This window comes from Thrips palmi, unplaced genomic scaffold (genome assembly GCF_012932325.1).
Source record: "Thrips palmi isolate BJ-2018 unplaced genomic scaffold, TpBJ-2018v1 HiC_scaffold_10, whole genome shotgun sequence".
Lineage (NCBI taxonomy): Eukaryota > Metazoa > Arthropoda > Insecta > Thysanoptera > Thripidae > Thrips > Thrips palmi.
In genome coordinates this window covers 17,531,602-17,547,710 of record NW_023144621.1, presented here as the reverse complement: position 1 = coordinate 17,547,710, position 16,109 = coordinate 17,531,602, and the positions used below count along the sequence as shown (strand labels likewise).

At 40.0% G+C, this 16,109-nt stretch overlaps 1 protein-coding gene and 1 long non-coding RNA gene across 5 annotated transcripts; both read right to left on the bottom strand.

Moving 5' to 3' along the window:
* Nucleotides 1–442: 442 nt before the first annotated feature.
* Nucleotides 443–3,921, bottom strand: LOC117654033 (U-scoloptoxin(05)-Sm1a-like). Of its 2 annotated transcripts, none has more exons than XM_034400161.1 (3): nucleotides 3,710–3,921; nucleotides 2,895–3,050; nucleotides 443–1,770 (listed from the first exon to the last, which is right to left on the bottom strand). In XM_034400161.1, exons 1-3 carry the CDS (start codon nucleotides 3,777–3,779, stop codon nucleotides 1,556–1,558), a joined length of 441 nt encoding a protein of 146 aa, XP_034256052.1. In that variant the 5' UTR covers nucleotides 3,780–3,921; the 3' UTR covers nucleotides 443–1,555. The 2 variants fall into 2 exon arrangements, with proteins under 2 accessions (XP_034256052.1, XP_034256050.1); XM_034400159.1 differs by lacking the exon at nucleotides 2,895–3,050 and adding an exon at nucleotides 2,335–2,502.
* Nucleotides 3,922–7,455: 3,534 nt separating this feature from the next.
* Nucleotides 7,456–14,529, bottom strand: LOC117649795. 3 transcript variants are annotated; one of them, XR_004588002.1, is made up of 11 exons: nucleotides 14,371–14,529; nucleotides 14,088–14,284; nucleotides 13,665–13,961; nucleotides 13,390–13,576; nucleotides 13,221–13,310; nucleotides 12,943–13,141; nucleotides 12,659–12,853; nucleotides 12,487–12,573; nucleotides 7,990–8,078; nucleotides 7,801–7,907; nucleotides 7,456–7,721 (listed from the first exon to the last, which is right to left on the bottom strand). It is a non-coding gene; the product is annotated as an uncharacterized LOC117649795 (long non-coding RNA). The 3 variants fall into 3 exon arrangements; XR_004588001.1 differs by lacking the exons at nucleotides 7,456–7,721; nucleotides 7,801–7,907; nucleotides 7,990–8,078 and adding an exon at nucleotides 9,289–12,138 and having other exon boundaries at nucleotides 12,218–12,573; XR_004588003.1 differs by lacking the exons at nucleotides 7,456–7,721; nucleotides 7,801–7,907; nucleotides 7,990–8,078 and adding an exon at nucleotides 9,289–12,138 and having other exon boundaries at nucleotides 12,218–12,573; nucleotides 14,088–14,281.
* Between the last annotated feature and the right edge of the window lie 1,580 nt (nucleotides 14,530–16,109).

Here is a 16,109-nt window from a genome sequence, read left to right as displayed (position 1 = left end):
CAGGCCAAGGCTCCCAAGGCGAGCGAAGGCAAGGGAGGGTCTGTAGGCACGGAGGCGTAGAGCGCGCGCAGAGCGCCTGCCAACCGCGGCATAGGCAACCCAGCCGCCTGGGCGCTCCGGTGCGCCCCGGATTGCCTACCCGTGTTCGGTCGGGCGCTCTTATTCGCGCGGGGAGGGGTCTACTGCTTCCAAGAAGTTAAGTAGACGGCTCGACTCGAGTCAGGAACGATTTCTGATTTGACTCCCATGCCAAACATCGAACGCACGGAACGGCGTGTGTTGATTCCACCGTGACTTGGAAAATTTCTCCCAACTGACCCGACATTCACTTTATAGGTTCGCTTATCGCCAGAGGTTTAAGTGGGCGTTTGCCACAAACTATTCCCCTATGTCGCAGTCTGCTATCACGCCCAGTGGTATAGGGTAGACAAAAACACAACCATTCCTTTCCAAAGTATATTTTGAAAACATGTCCTTTTCACTTCGACCAACGAACACAGCTGAGTGTGGCATTTAAAATCATACCACGACAGATCAAAAATTTGTTACAGAAAATGATTTAAGTATGATTTGTCAAATCTTATATCTTACACAAAATTGAAATAATTAGTGCGAATTAAACAAAAATACAGTTCACTTCATATCGGAATCAACCATCAACCAACAAAAAAAAAAAAAAAACAGTAACAAGAAAGAACAAAATGTCAGTTCATTACGCAAAAAATCCTTAAAATAGCTTAATAATGGACGGACTTCATCAATCGGTAACACAATAGTACTCAGACGTCACTAGGACAGTTCCTTAGAGGTAATGATAAAAATTACATATCATATATAACTAACCACTAAAAAAGTTAGCAGATCACTAAGAAATTGTTCACATTGCTCTTAAATCTGAATAGAAGATATGTTAAGATCCAGCAAGCAAAATGGAATGTATGTGGCTCAAGGCAGGTAAAAAGTAACAAGTCCTTTTCCTAGACCAAAAACAATGTGCTAGTTGGTTAAATGTCTACTCAATGCACCTAACGACTACTATACTGGTCTCTCAGCTTACATAAAAAATTATTTTAAAAGAAAAAACATGATAAAATAGAAATTCTGGAACAAGAGCAAATAAAAGAACTTTCCTGCAGTGTTATGCTGTCTCACATACTCTAAAAACGAGATCAGGCTGTACAAAAATTTGTATGTAGAGACAGTAACTTGTTATGTTCAGATACAACAAGGACACAACAAAATCTACTTGTTCAGGTACATACACATGTGTGAAGAAACCACATTACAACAAAGTATGGAATAAGAACTCATGGAACTTATGGATGCTTTCCAGCATTTGAACATTTAAGAGAGTAATTAAAAACAATAACATCTACATGTATCTAAATATGGACGGACACAGTTGCAAAACAAAATTTGAATTTTACAGTAGAAAAAACTAAGGCACAAATCAATATCATTATTTGCTGATTTCAATTAAACAGCATTTAAATGTTTTCCAAAAATATCCATTGGTTCAGACACATGTACATTTCATACCTTATTGAATAAAAAGTTACAATAAATAGAGAGCAGACAATAAAGCTGCCCCAACTGATATCAACATAACTGCTGCATTTGGATTGGTGAGCCCATTTGCCGCATTGCAGCCATCAGAGCTGCAAGTGTACACGCATGATCGGTAATCCATGACATCTCCCTGATTCTTGATGTAGTCACAGTAATTCCCCAAGTCAACTGAGGAGCACTGCCTAGAAGTTCCGTAGACGCCTGTAACATACAGAGATGTGAAAGAGACGCAGTAACACCCAACTAAACTTAATTTCAAGTCAAGATTGTATGAAAAAATATTGCATTGCAAATTTGCAAAACATTACTAATTTCAGAATGATGTTAGATAATAGTATTTTGTTAGTTTTGGATAAGTGCCTTGGAAGCCATGTTAAAAGAGCAAAGCCATTGTCAGAATGCATCACAAGCTAACTGAGGGAAGCATTCAAGTACAGAAAAGGAGCATGCCAAATGTATAATGTCATAAAAAAAGGAATGAACATCACTAGAATACATTTGCAGGTAAAAGTTGGAGGCCACTTAGTAGCAAAATCAGACTACTGGCAGAAAGAGGAAAGTACTCCTCTTTTCATAACTGATGATAAATGACAAGCAATTTTTTTGCACATTTAATGTTGCAACAGTAAAATATTATGTACAAAATGTAGGGTATGATAACACAAAAACATGCCGGTTTGCAAAATATTTACATTTTCTATCATAAACAAACCATGTTCTAAAGGAGCATACATAAATGCACAAGTCACAGATAATGGAGATTACCTTGGTTTACTCCCACCGTCTTAAGGCAGTACTTAGCATTGTAAATGTGACTGCAATCCAGTGGTTCAATAGATTCCTCATGGATTGCATTGTCCGCACAATCCAAGTTGTTGTGAGAAGAGCACTGGTAGCACTTGATACCATCACTGGACCAAAACCAGCCCGAAACTACCCACACAAAAACAAAGAAGCGATGGAAAAATGTTAGATATGTGCCAAACACCAATTAGCAAAACAGTGCAATATTTACAAATGATATTGGTTAGTAACAAAGCAAAATCGGCCAAACTAAAGCTGAAAATTTGGAGAATGGTACCAGGGAGAATAAAGTGAAATCATATCATTTCATAATTTTCTTGATGCTTCCTGTTGAGGGAATTATGGACATCTTTGTTTTCGGTGATGGAAGATAGGATGCTTAATGAGTGATTCAAAACAAAAAGGTGAAGACAAAAAGCAAGCCAGTGTCCAAGCAAAATGTAGCAGATGTTTCACCACAACACAAAAGACAGCATGTCCGCAGCCAGTGCACCTGCCCAAATGTTTATATGGTAGGCTACCTCTGTTACGTCCAACCAACTTAATGCAATACTGGGCATTATCCACATAATCACAAGAAGATGGCTGCAGTTCAGAATCCTCTGGCATAAATTCGTTGCACTGGAATGGGTTGTCATGGTCCGTACTTTCACATTGATAGCACTGAATGGCGCTAGCTGAAATTCAAGAGTCAAGTTATTTCTGAGGCAGTGTGCAATATATTGGAAGTACCTCAAACAGATATGCTGCAAAACAAATTGACAATGAAGGAAATAAAATAAAGAGAAACCAGTCAAATAATTACACACAGTTTTAAAAATTTTCACTGAATATTTTGTGTTAAACAAAAAAAAACTTCTTTCAAATGTTTTCAATGAAGTCATGACCTTTCTAACCATACTATTAAGAAGTCTTAATGTTATTTATTTTGAAAGATCAACCTGATCACTAACTTATATCACACCAAAAACAATACTCGTTCTCCTCACCACCTCTACATTTTTTAGTACAGTGAGGTAAAGAACGAGTAAAAAGAAATTGAAACTCCATACTATATCAGAAAGAAAACACAAGTACCCAGATAAAATTTCTCCTCTTGATCAACACACACACACACACACAAACAAAAACAAAACCTCTTGGGATGATAAGAACCACACCCCCAACAGGTATTTCTAACCTAAATGTTTACTGCAAGAACTTGTATTAAATTTGATAAATTGCAATCAACAAAGGACGAATTTTGAAGTACAAAGCGCCGAAAATGAGGGAAATATTAAGTACTATGATAATAGTTGATAAATAAATTTATAAAAGCTACAGAATAGACACTCACCAGGGTTTAAAAATGCAATCAGTACAAGAATGAGGGCAAAATAACGACTGTTTCTGTTTAATACGATCATGTTTGAAATATTAATGTAAATTTACAACTGTATAAAGAAAGGTTACAGTTTACTTTTGAGTTCAGAAAGAAACTGAAAGAAGCCGTAAAACGTAAACAACGCCCTCGTCTCGCTCGCCTCGGAGTCTGGCAAATGGCAGGGTTTGCGGAGCCCTGGGGTGGGGGGCATCGCCACCCGCGCCGCCGCTGCCGCTACGCGCAGCCCGCGGGGCCCATCCTTCCCCCCTCGTGGAGACTGTTAGGGATTCTTTATCCTTTACATCCAACAAGTCCATCCCATCTTAGTACCGTCATTTAAAAAAAAAGTTAATTATGACTGTGGTTGAGTTAGTAAACGGGTAGGGAACTTGAAGAAATCAACACAAGAAATTTGAAAGGGAGTTCGCATGATATATTTATTCTTTTAATTAACTATGGCACTGCCAATTAAAGTATCTCTCGTACATAATTTAACTTCTTACTCTAATCATTATAAAGTAGAGGAGGTAAAAATCATTAACCCACTTCAACAATATAAATCTATCACGCAACCCCTAGGCAAGTTTCTGGTAGGAGATACTGTGCAAACTCCTCTCTTTGCATCATGCGGAGCCCTGCATTAGGGACCCCTAATTTGCAATGTGCAAGCGTTTGTACACGCATAGAGTTTAGCCCGCGGCTCCCAAGGGCCAATTTCTGGTAAAGTAAGAAAAATATTAACTCATAAAGATACCTTTAGAGAGAAACTTAACTTAAAATTAAGATACAGACTGGTGACTAAACAAAGGAAAACCTCATCTGTCTTTGTATTTATTCTTTTTCTGGCTGATTGTTAACTTTGTTTTGTTATATTGTGCTTCCAGTTGTACGTTCTCTCATAGTTTTACACATTTTGCCTTTCAAAGTGCTTTTGACAAAGAAGTGATGAGCTGATGCACATAGTTCTTCTGATGCATGACTGATCTGATGCTTGTATTTTAATGTAATCATTGTTATTCTACGAAGACCACATAAGTGTGTTTTTCTTGAAATCACATGTGTATAGTATCTAGATTCTGAGTTTAAACTCAGACGTTCTGTCATCCTCACTAATACTTAGAACTCTTGTTAATGCTCTTAACTTACAGTTCCGTGTTAGTAGTGTGTAAAAAAAAGTATAGAATTTATTAAATGTTATTGAAATTGTAGTTTCACTATGTTCTTTTAGTCTTCACTTGATTTCAAAACGCACAAACCCATCTCTCATTTGTTTCTGGTGAACCAATTGTAAAAAACAAGTCCTCCACATCAATATCAAATACTTTTGATATTCTCTTTTATTTCTCTTTTTTGAAAGAACACATTCCCTATATAGATATGATCTACACTAGAAGAGTGCTAGGCACTCTAACAAATCATAACATTATTAATAGTAATAATAATAATGAATGATAATTTGCAAGGCAATAACTTTACTTAAAATTCTAATTTTGTCAATCACCCACAAAAAAAGGAGTATAGATTACATATCATTCTCTTTGGATGAAGATGCCACAGACAGGCATAAACAAATATTTATATTAGTTTGTGGCCTTTGTTACCCAATGGCCGTCGTTCTGTTGTAACACAATTGACAAAATGACCAAAGAAGTTAAAAAGTACCACTAAAAACACATGCAGCAACATAATTAACAAAGAACTAACATAACAGGCTAAATGTGCAATAAGGCATTCCTGTCTGACTTGCCCACATGACAATTCAAAATAAAATTGAAGTGCCTTTCAAGAGCATGAGAAGTTTGACAAAAACCATCAAATTGAATACAAGAGAGGCTTCAACAAAGGCTCATTTAATTAGCTTTTAAAGGATTACTTAATTTCTGAATGCTGCCCATTAACATCCCCTGGATCAGAATTTACTATTGAAATTCTTATACAAATTGAACTATCAGAAAACTGAGCATTTACCCCCGCTGTGACTCAGCCAAATTCAGCTCTTTCAAGCCAAGTGAAAGTAAAAACATTACAAGCATTACATCTGATGAGGTGGAAGACACCAGTACATATCACAACAAAGCGCAAAAACAGAAAAAGTGAGGAGTGCACCAAACAAACAGAGTCAAAATTAATAAATTCATGTGTCGGCTTGTTCTTATCATCCCATTGGCAGGTCAAACATCAGGAAATTGGCTATTGTACTCCCTTATCAAAAGGGATGCAAAGAGGCAGAAGAGGGTGAATGTGAATGAATCTTGTGGTTCTACGGGACAGTCACTTTCTGTAACGTGTGAGTGAGACATAGGACAGGTAGAACATGATCAATATTGATGAACAGTATAGTCATAATGCGCATCTTGGAAGCAGTGAATCATGAACTCAAAAGTTGCGTGCCAGCTCTACTCAACAGCGCAGCCATCAGGAAACATCGGCTTTAAAATGTTCTCTTAAAACATATGTTCTAAGCCACAAATGCGGTGAATGTACCACATTTATATGCCACATGTAAAGAGATTCTATGACTCTTGACCAATACAGGCTTGAGGGAGACACCAATTCTGTGCCATCCATCACGCATACTCTGCAGGCAAACGATGAGGGCAAAACTTCCATCATCGCAAAATTGGCCATTGCATAATCTGGACAATACAACTCCAGGCGCGGATCCAGGATAATCCTAAGGAGGGGGTGAAGCAGTGCTATTTGCCTGCTTACGGGGCAAGGAAATGCTGGGGCCTTACAGTGCCTGCCTAACTCCTACCCCAACTCGTCATTTTCAAACAAATTTTTGGAAGAACATTGAAGCACAAAATACCAGTAACTACCATCATCTAAACAACACAGGGGGCCCCAAGCTGCGCAACTACCACCACCACCATTTCTCTCACACATGTTAGCATACATACTTGAAACCAGGCTAGCATATACATTTCATTCATTCATATGCATCACAGCTTAATGTTCTTCCAAAAAATTTGTCAAAAATATCCATGAGAAATGGCGCCCTTTCACACGGATACTATCATCAAGTTTAAGACGAGTGAGGACCTGTCACCTACGTTCACTTCACAAGCTTCTCTTTGGCAAAGCTTGAGCACTGTTGAGATTGGCACCAAGCAACAAGACATGTGTATTACTGGACTGTTCTGAAGGGTTTCATGGGAGGGGAAGGAACATGAACTAAATGTAAATGTGCTCACATCAAGTGGAAAAGGGTCATAAAATTAACCTGCCGTTCTGCTGAACATCAGCAGATCAAGGGGAAAACGTGACAAACCCCTAACACAAATTGAGACTCTGTTTGAATATGGTACACTTCCCACCATTCCTAATTCTGCACTTTTGGCCATCACAAGAAGGCAGCAAGTAACACCCAACCAAACCTACGCTCCTACCTAAACAATATATACACAAAGAAAAATTGACTTGGGGTATTCAAAGTAAAGATTGATCCAAAGGAAATTTCGGGCAGCAAGTTACTTTTGAAGGTAATTGAAAGATTAATATGAGAGCAAAAGCTCTCAAAATTGGATACAGTGAAAGCCATTGTGAATCTTACACAAGAGCCAGTATTGAAAGCAACTCTTGCCAAACACAACAGAGCATAACTCTCACAATCCTATTCGTTCAGAAGAGTGGCGTAATATTGAACTTTATCATCTCGAGCACAAAACTGCACTTTTCGCAATGACACTTTAAATTCTTGTCCAAAAATCTCCTACACAGTATACAAGGATATAGTCTTACTCACAATAGAACAACAAATATGGGCCAAACATGTAGCTTAACAAGCATTTAGCGTGATGCATCCACAGCTCTCTTAGATTAGAATGAAGCAGCCAGGACTCCAGTCTTGAATGACTGCATCTCACTTCACTCTCTCTCTCACTACACTTGACTCTGAAGCCGTCCAGGTGTTCAGCAGCGCTCATTGAAGTGTTTGTTCTCTGATGACCAGCATGGCACCTGACATGGTGAATACTCGAACCTGGGGATAAAATGAACAAATAAGAAACAAAGCATGGAGCACAAAACTTGAAGATGTACAAAAAGCACAGCATACTTACATATTACACATAATGTGCGTATGTATGCCATTTTCATCAAATGAGAAGCCTCATTGTCCCAATCAATCAATTACTGTAACTTCTTGTAACATTTGAACCTTTGTCACCTGAAGATAATAAATGTAAGGATGAGTACAGAGAAGAACGAAAATCTCAGCAACAAAGCAGATGAAATTCAAAATAACTTACAGAATCAAAAACTTTGATGTGATTGCCTCTTAAAAAGCATCCTCGTCTCTCCCACTAAGTCAACAACTAAGAAGAAAAAAAACAATCACCTTGTCGAAAACAATAAAGTTATTCCCATATTGAAATCGGGATTGGATCCTCAGCTGCAGCATTGATCAACTCAGCTTAGGTGGCAACTGGAAGAAAGAAAACAGTGCATTAGTATACAGAGAAATTAAAAGGCAAAAGTGAACAAAAGAAAAAAAAAATATGCAAGACTTACAAAGTAAAATTGTTTTGACTGTTTCCCTCTCAAAATTATCCTTTCTCCCAATTTCGTCAACAATTTAAAACAAGACATAAAAATGTTCAGGAAAACAACCTCTCCGCATTAAAAAAAAGTTAAAAAATATTCTCCGTATAAGTCGTCAACTGGAAGAAAGAAAACAGCAGGGTTAGAACACTGATTGAAAAAAAAAACTAAACAAAACAATTGTCTTAGAAAAAAAAATTAACTTCTTACATTGTAAAATTGTCTTATCTGTTTGCCTCTCAAGCATATCCTCCATTCTTTCAACTTGTGACAACAATTAATGAGAAAAAAAACACAGCTTCTTTAAAAACAAATAAAATTCTTCCCAGATGAAAGTCAGGGTTCGATTAGTCCCAACATTGATGAACTATGCTTAGGTCAGCAGCTAGAAGGAAGATAACAGCTGGGTTAGTTTACTGATTAACCAAGAAAAAAAAGCAAATTAAGAAAAAATTTAAGCAACCTACATGGTAAACTAGATCTGCTTAGCTTTTGCTTATTTGTCAGTGAATAAAAACAAATCTATTTCCATTCCACTTCCATAAACATTCAAAACTTCCGAGCCATATGCACCAGGAATATCTTTATCTTGAGGTTCAACATCAAAAGCAGACATTTGATAAACTTAAGAAAACACCACTCTCTTCCACCACCCTTTTCATGAAAGCTGTCTGTCAACTTCTTGGTTCTTTTCCATGCCAGGAAGTCTTTGCAAGCCTCTCTTCCACACTCATGTAACGTCTCAGAGCACAACTGGAAGGAAACATACAAAATTGAAGTCAGTTCCCGGCACACACAAACAAAACAGAAAAGGATAAAGCAGAAGGCATGTAATGATGCTCCTTACCTGATGACTATGATGGTCTTCACATGCCTAGAATTTACAATAAAATACAGCAATAAACCACCAATACTCCTTTTCTTTGATTCTTTTTTTTGGCTACAATTTTTTTCCTTTTTCTTTCTTTCTTTCTTTCTTTTTTTACATTATTTTTTTTAAATTCTTTCTTTTCTTTTCTTTCTTTTCTTTCTTTTTGTAATTTGTTTTAAAGTTTTAATTTTCTTTAATTTATTTTTTTATTTAACAATTTTTCAAAACTTGCATTTTTACAATAATTTAAACTCAGAGTTTTCACAGATAAACATTGAACTCATAACTTACATACCACTGTATATCCCTATAATAAGGGCTGGCTCAAAATTCCCCAATAATAAGAGAGGTTACAGAATTCATTGACAAAATACAGGAAATAACCGTCTTTGAGTCACTGATATAATAGTACAAAAGATTCACCAACGGGATCCAAAGTAAACCAACAATATGTAACAGATGACGGATAAACAAATAGTAAAATAATAAGAAACAAATTATAACACTTTCCACCTTTCTTTTGTTACAAACATATTCCTGAATTGAAGAATACTCCTGATCACGCAACTTTCAGAGTTTCAGGAAAACTTCAAACCATCTATATCTTAGTTCAGTTAGCAAATTCAAACAAAGGCCAAACCAAGAACTACTCTTATTCTGAAGTACAATAATCGTATCATATCCATTTCTCCTCGAGCTTAGCAATTTACTAAATACAATCATAAAAATACCAAAACGAGTTAAAAAGTTTCACTCAAAGAGCAATACAGCATCGCAATCCACAAAGAACTAACTTTTTATGACTCATAAAAACCTGTTCGCCTGTCCCAGGTAAAAAACACTACAAAATAAGATGGAACTTCAGTACAAGAACCATGGGGTAAACACTATCTGAAGTGAATGCAAGAGAGGCTTCAACAAAGGCTCATTTAATTAGCTTTTAAAGGATTACTTAATTTCTGAATGCTGCCCATTAACATCCCCTGGATCAGAATTTACTATTGAAATTCTTATACAAATTGAACTATCAGAAAACTGAGCATTTACCCCCGCTGTGACTCAGCCAAATTCAGCTCTTTCAAGCCAAGTGAAAGTAAAAACATTACAAGCATTACATCTGATGAGGTGGAAGACACCAGTACATATCACAACAAAGCGCAAAAACAGAAAAAGTGAGGAGTGCACCAAACAAACAGAGTCAAAATTAATAAATTCATGTGTCGGCTTGTTCTTATCATCCCATTGGCAGGTCAAACATCAGGAAATTGGCTATTGTACTCCCTTATCAAAAGGGATGCAAAGAGGCAGAAGAGGGTGAATGTGAATGAATCTTGTGGTTCTACGGGACAGTCACTTTCTGTAACGTGTGAGTGAGACATAGGACAGGTAGAACATGATCAATATTGATGAACAGTATAGTCATAATGCGCATCTTGGAAGCAGTGAATCATGAACTCAAAAGTTGCGTGCCAGCTCTACTCAACAGCGCAGCCATCAGGAAACATCGGCTTTAAAATGTTCTCTTAAAACATATGTTCTAAGCCACAAATGCGGTGAATGTATCACATTTATATGCCACATGTAAAGAGATTCTATGACTCTTGACCAATACAGGCTTGAGGGAGACACCAATTCTGTGCCATCCATCACGCATACTCTGCAGGCAAAAGATGAGGGCAAAAATTCCATCATCGCAAAATTGGCCATTGCATAATCTGGACAATATAACTCCAGGTGCGGATCTAGAATATTCCTAAGGAGGGAGTGACGCAGTGCTCTCAGTGCCTGCCTAACTCCTGCCCCAACTCGTCATTTTCAAACAAATTTTTGGAAGAACGTTGAAGCACAAAATACCAGTAACTACGATCATCTAAACAACACAGGGGGCCCCAAGCTGCGCAACTACCACCACCACCATTTCTCTCACACATGTTAGCATACATACTTGAAACCAGGCTAGCATATACATTTCATTCATTCATATGCATCACAGCTTAATGTTCTTCCAAAAAATTTGTCAAAAATATCCATGAGAAATGGCGCCCTTTCACACGGATACTATCATCAAGTTTAAGACGAGTGAGGACCTGTCATCTACGTTCACTTGTTGTTCACTGTTGAGATTGGCACCAAGCAACAAGACATGTGTATTACTGGACTGTTCTGAAGCGTTTCATGGGAGGGGAAGGAAAATGAACTAAATGAAAATGTGCTCACATCAAGTGGAAAAAGGTCATAAAATTAACCTGCCGTTCTGCTGGACATCAGCAGATCAAGGGGAAAACGTGACAAACCCTTCACAAAAATTGAGACTCTGTTTGAATATGGTACACTTCCCACCATTCCTAATTCTGCACTTTTGGCCATCACAAGAAGGCAGCAAGTAACCCAACCAAACCTACGCTCCTACCTAAACAATATACAAAGAAAAATTGATTTGGGGTATTCAAAGTAAAGATTGATCCAAAGGAAATTTCGGGCAGCAAATTACTTTTGAAGGAAATTGAAAGATTAATATGAGAGCAAAAGCTCTAAAAATTGGATACAGTGAAAGCCATTGTGAATCTTACACAAGAGCCAGTATTGAAAGCAACTCTTGCCAAACACAACAGAGCATAACTCTCACAATCCTATTCATTCTGAAGAGTGGCGTAATATTGAGCTTGATCATCTGGAGCACAAAACTGCACTTTTCGCAAGGACACTTGTCCAACAATCTCCTTTACAGTATACAAGGATATATTCTTACTCACAATAGAACAACAAATATGGGCCAAACATGTAGCTTAACAAGCATTTAGCGTGATGCATCCATAGCTCTCTTAGATTAGAATGAAGCAGCCAGGACTCGTCTTGAATGACGGCATCTCACTTCACTCTCTCTCACTTCACTTGACTCTGAAGCCATCCAGGTGTTCAGCAGCGCTCATTGAAGTGTTCGTTCTCTGATGACCAGCATGGCACCTGATATGGTGAATACTCGTACCTGGGGATAAAATAAACAAATAAGAAACAAAGCATGGGGCACAAAACTTGAAGATGTACAAAAAGCACAGCATACTTACATATTACACATAATGTGTGTATGTATGCCATTTTCATCAAATGAGAAGCCTCATTGTCCCAATCAATCAATTACTGTAACTTCTTGTAACATTTGAACCTTTGTCACCTGAAGATAATAAATGTAAGGATGAGTACAGAGAAGAACGAAAATCTCAGCAACAAAGCAGATGAAATTCAAAATAACTTACAGAATCAAAAAATTTGATGTGTTTGCCTCTCAAAAAGCATCCTCCTCTCGTCCGACTAAGTCAACAACTTAGAAGATCACCTTGTCGAAAACAATAAAGTTATACCCATGTTGAAATCGGGATTGGATCCTCAGCTGCAGCATTGATCAACTCAGCTGAGGTGGCAACTGGAAGAAAGAAAACAGTGCATTAGTATACAGAGAAATTAAAAGGCAAAAGTGAACAAAAGAAAAAAAAATATGCAAGACTTACAAAGTAAAATTGTTTTGACTGTTTCCCTCTCAAAATTATCCTTTCTCCCAATTGCGTCAACAATTAAAAACAGGACATAAAAATGTTCAGGAAAACAACCTCTCCGCATCAAAAAAAAAGTTAAAAATCTTCCCAGATTAAAATCAGAATTGGATCTTCAGTCGCAACATTGATCAACTCTGCTTAGGTCGTCAACTGGAAGAAAGAAGACAGTGCATTAGTATACAGAGAAAATGAAAGGCAGAAATGAACAAAAGAAAAAGAATGTATATGCAAAGACTTACAAAGTAAAATTGTTTTGTCTGTTTTCCTCTCAAAAATATCCTTTCTCCCAATTGCGTCAACAATTAAAAACAAGACATAAAAATGTTCAGTAAAACAACCTCTCCGCATAAAAAAAACAAAAAGTAAAATATCTTCCCCGATTAAAATCAGAATTCGATCATCAGTCGCAACATTGATGAACTCTGCTTAGGTCGTCAACTGGAAGAAAGAAAACAGTGCATTAGTATACAGAGAAAAATGCAAGCAAAGGTGAAGAAATATCATCCTATGAACTTACATAGTAAAATTGTTTTATCTGTGCAAAACTGCTTACGTTGTCAACCAGAGAAACAGGCCATACAAAAGCAATGCCTTGGCTTGTAGAATTCTGCTTCAACAACAGAGAAATTAGTAACAATCCAGTTTTAAGGAGTTATCCAAACACACTATGTGAAAATGACATGTACCTTGGTGGGCTTTCCCCATTTCTCAATACAAAACTATTTTGGGCTAGTGGAACCTCAAAAAGCAGCAAACTCTTCATATGGGGTACTGGATGCCCCAGTCACAAACTGTAATAGCCTTAGTCTTTGTTCATTGCTGAAACGCTCAGTTGCAGACCAAAACCACTGCATGACATGATGACCATGTAATCTGAAAATTTGAAACAAAACTTTATGCACAAAGATCCAAGTACTCATGCATCACAAGATTCAAAAGTAAAAAATAAAAGATTGCTTACCAGATCTATATTTAGTATTTCTCCGCCAGTCAGCTAGATCCATTTCAGCTGTGCCAGTAGCTGAAGTTCTCAAAACTAATACAAGACGAGGATCAACAACTTCATAAAATCCTTCAATGCACCTTCCAAAATCCTTCCAATGCACCACAGCAAATGTGAGGCCCAAAACCTCAGAAGAAATTTCTAGAAAGGGCATGTGTCGAGCTGCCATACAGCCTCTTTTGATTTGAGCTTCACACCCTGATATAAGCACAAGTGTACTACAGCTGCACGTTAGCGGAGAGGCAGAACAGCAACCTGAAAATAAAGAAGACAACCTACAGAGACTGGAAAAAATTGGGACACTGAGAATTTAAGTGGAATTCAAGACTAGTCAGTAAGTCAGTTCCAAGTTCTTAAGTAGTGAATCTAACCAAACCGCACCTCAAAACGCGAAGCCCTGCGCCCTCTTCACCTCCTCGATTCTTTGAGACCGGCGGGGTGGTGACGGAGGCTCGTCATCGTCCCGGTCCCGACGACGCCTCTTTGGTGGCGGGGAGGGGGGCCGGACCACCACCTCCTCCTCCTCCTCATCATCATCATCATCATCTCGATGCCTCTTGGCTGGGGTCGAGTCACTGCTGTAAACAAAGAAAGAAGAAAAGCGACAGGTAAGTACCACGGACTACTGGGAGTTCACCTCGGCAGCTCCTGACGAAAAACGTACCTTTGGTCCATACATGTGAAGTCGAGACTCATCACGGAGTAACACGTTTCATCCGGATTCTCATTGCCATGACGGCTGGTCAACCTGGACTTGGCTGAGCTCGCCCCGCTCGTGCTGGCCCGGCTCGTGGTCGCCCCGCTCGTGCTGGCCCGGCTCGTGGTCGCCCCGCTCGTGCTGGCCCGGCTCGTGGTCGCCCCGCTCGTGCTGGCCCGGCTCGTGGTCGCCCCGCTCGTGCTGGCCCGGCTCGTGGTCGCCCCGCTCGTGCTGGCCCGGCTCGTGGTCGCCCCGCTCGTGCTGGCCCGGCTCGTGGTCGCCCCGCTCGTGCTAGCCCCGCTCGTGTCGGTGCTGCTGCTGGTGCCGGGGCCGCGAGGGCCGCGTGGACGGCCGCGTGGACCTCCTGGGCCGGGGCCGCGTGGACCTCCTGGGCCGGGGCCGCGTGGACCTCCTGGAGGTGGTGGCGGCGGAGGCGGCGGAGGCGGGGGTGCGTTCGCCCTGTGGAAGAAACGCAATAAGCTCACAAAGTTCAGAAAGACCTCACACATTCAGCTGGCAAACGATCAGTCCAACTCACCTCTCGACCTCGCGACTCAGGTCTTCCATTTTCCTAATGGCCCGTGCGCAGCCCTGAGTTAGCCTGCGGCAATGAGTCTGCCTCACACTGAAAGAAGAAAAGGAAGTTGAAATACGCTTTCTCGGTGCCGGTTGTCCAATCGGCCGACCGCCGCGCCGACAACAAGGGAGTCGCCCATTCTTGACCGGACACTCACTTTTCTTTTCCTGATCGCGCAGCGATGACTGACTTGCGCAATTCCTGCAGAAGGAGTTCGCTCTCGCGCTCGACAGCGACGTTCAACCTGCGTCTGCAAGCGGAAGGGACAGTTAAGACGCTAGAAACATGGGGCAAGCCTGGCAAGCCCGAAGGCAAACTCACATCTCGTTGTTTACGCCTTCGACTTCTCCACGTTTCATGTCGTATTCAAGGGCCGCCCCCAGGGCGCCCCCTCCCTCTGCCTCTGCCTGCCCAGGCATGGGTAGTGTGGCCAAGTTGCTTCCAAACATTGACTTAAACGTTCTAGCATTTCTGTTGAAGATGGAGACTTGGTCAGCGCTGAAACAGACACGTCACTGTTAGTGGACAGAACGGGAAGAAAAGGAAAATCAAGGAAAGCAACACGGCCAGACAGGCCACTTACTTGTTGTGATCGAAGCGTTGGCATCCTCTTCTGACATGGATGGCATAGTGCGCAAGAGTATTTAGAGGAGAAGCGCAAAAATTACACTTTATTTTGTTGGGTTCTGCTTTGAAGGCCACGGCACTAGCGGCCGGGCTCCAAATACCTTCCTGGCCATCGGGCGTAGTCTCACTTGTTCCGATCAACTGGTACATCACTGCAACAAAAAGTCTAGGTAAGCAAGGAACAGCCCACGCGTGGCGCCAGACATGAAGACTGTTGCTTACCCTTGTGCGTAGCGCTGAGATCTATAACACGGGTCCCCGGAAGTTCGAACGCTCTCTGCCGGCGGTTCAAGGTGAACGCATCTTGACACAAAGTTGAGAACGCACCTGCGAACAGAAAAGAAAACGTTAAGGAGAAACAAAGGCAAGGCGTCATGCGCTTGCGCTTGGATACCTCCACCTCACTTCAATGCAATTTACGGCAAGGTCAACTGCGAACGATAAAATCTATTGTAACATGTTTCAGTGAACTCAGTGGGAGTCCTTTTCGTCTCTCTCTCAC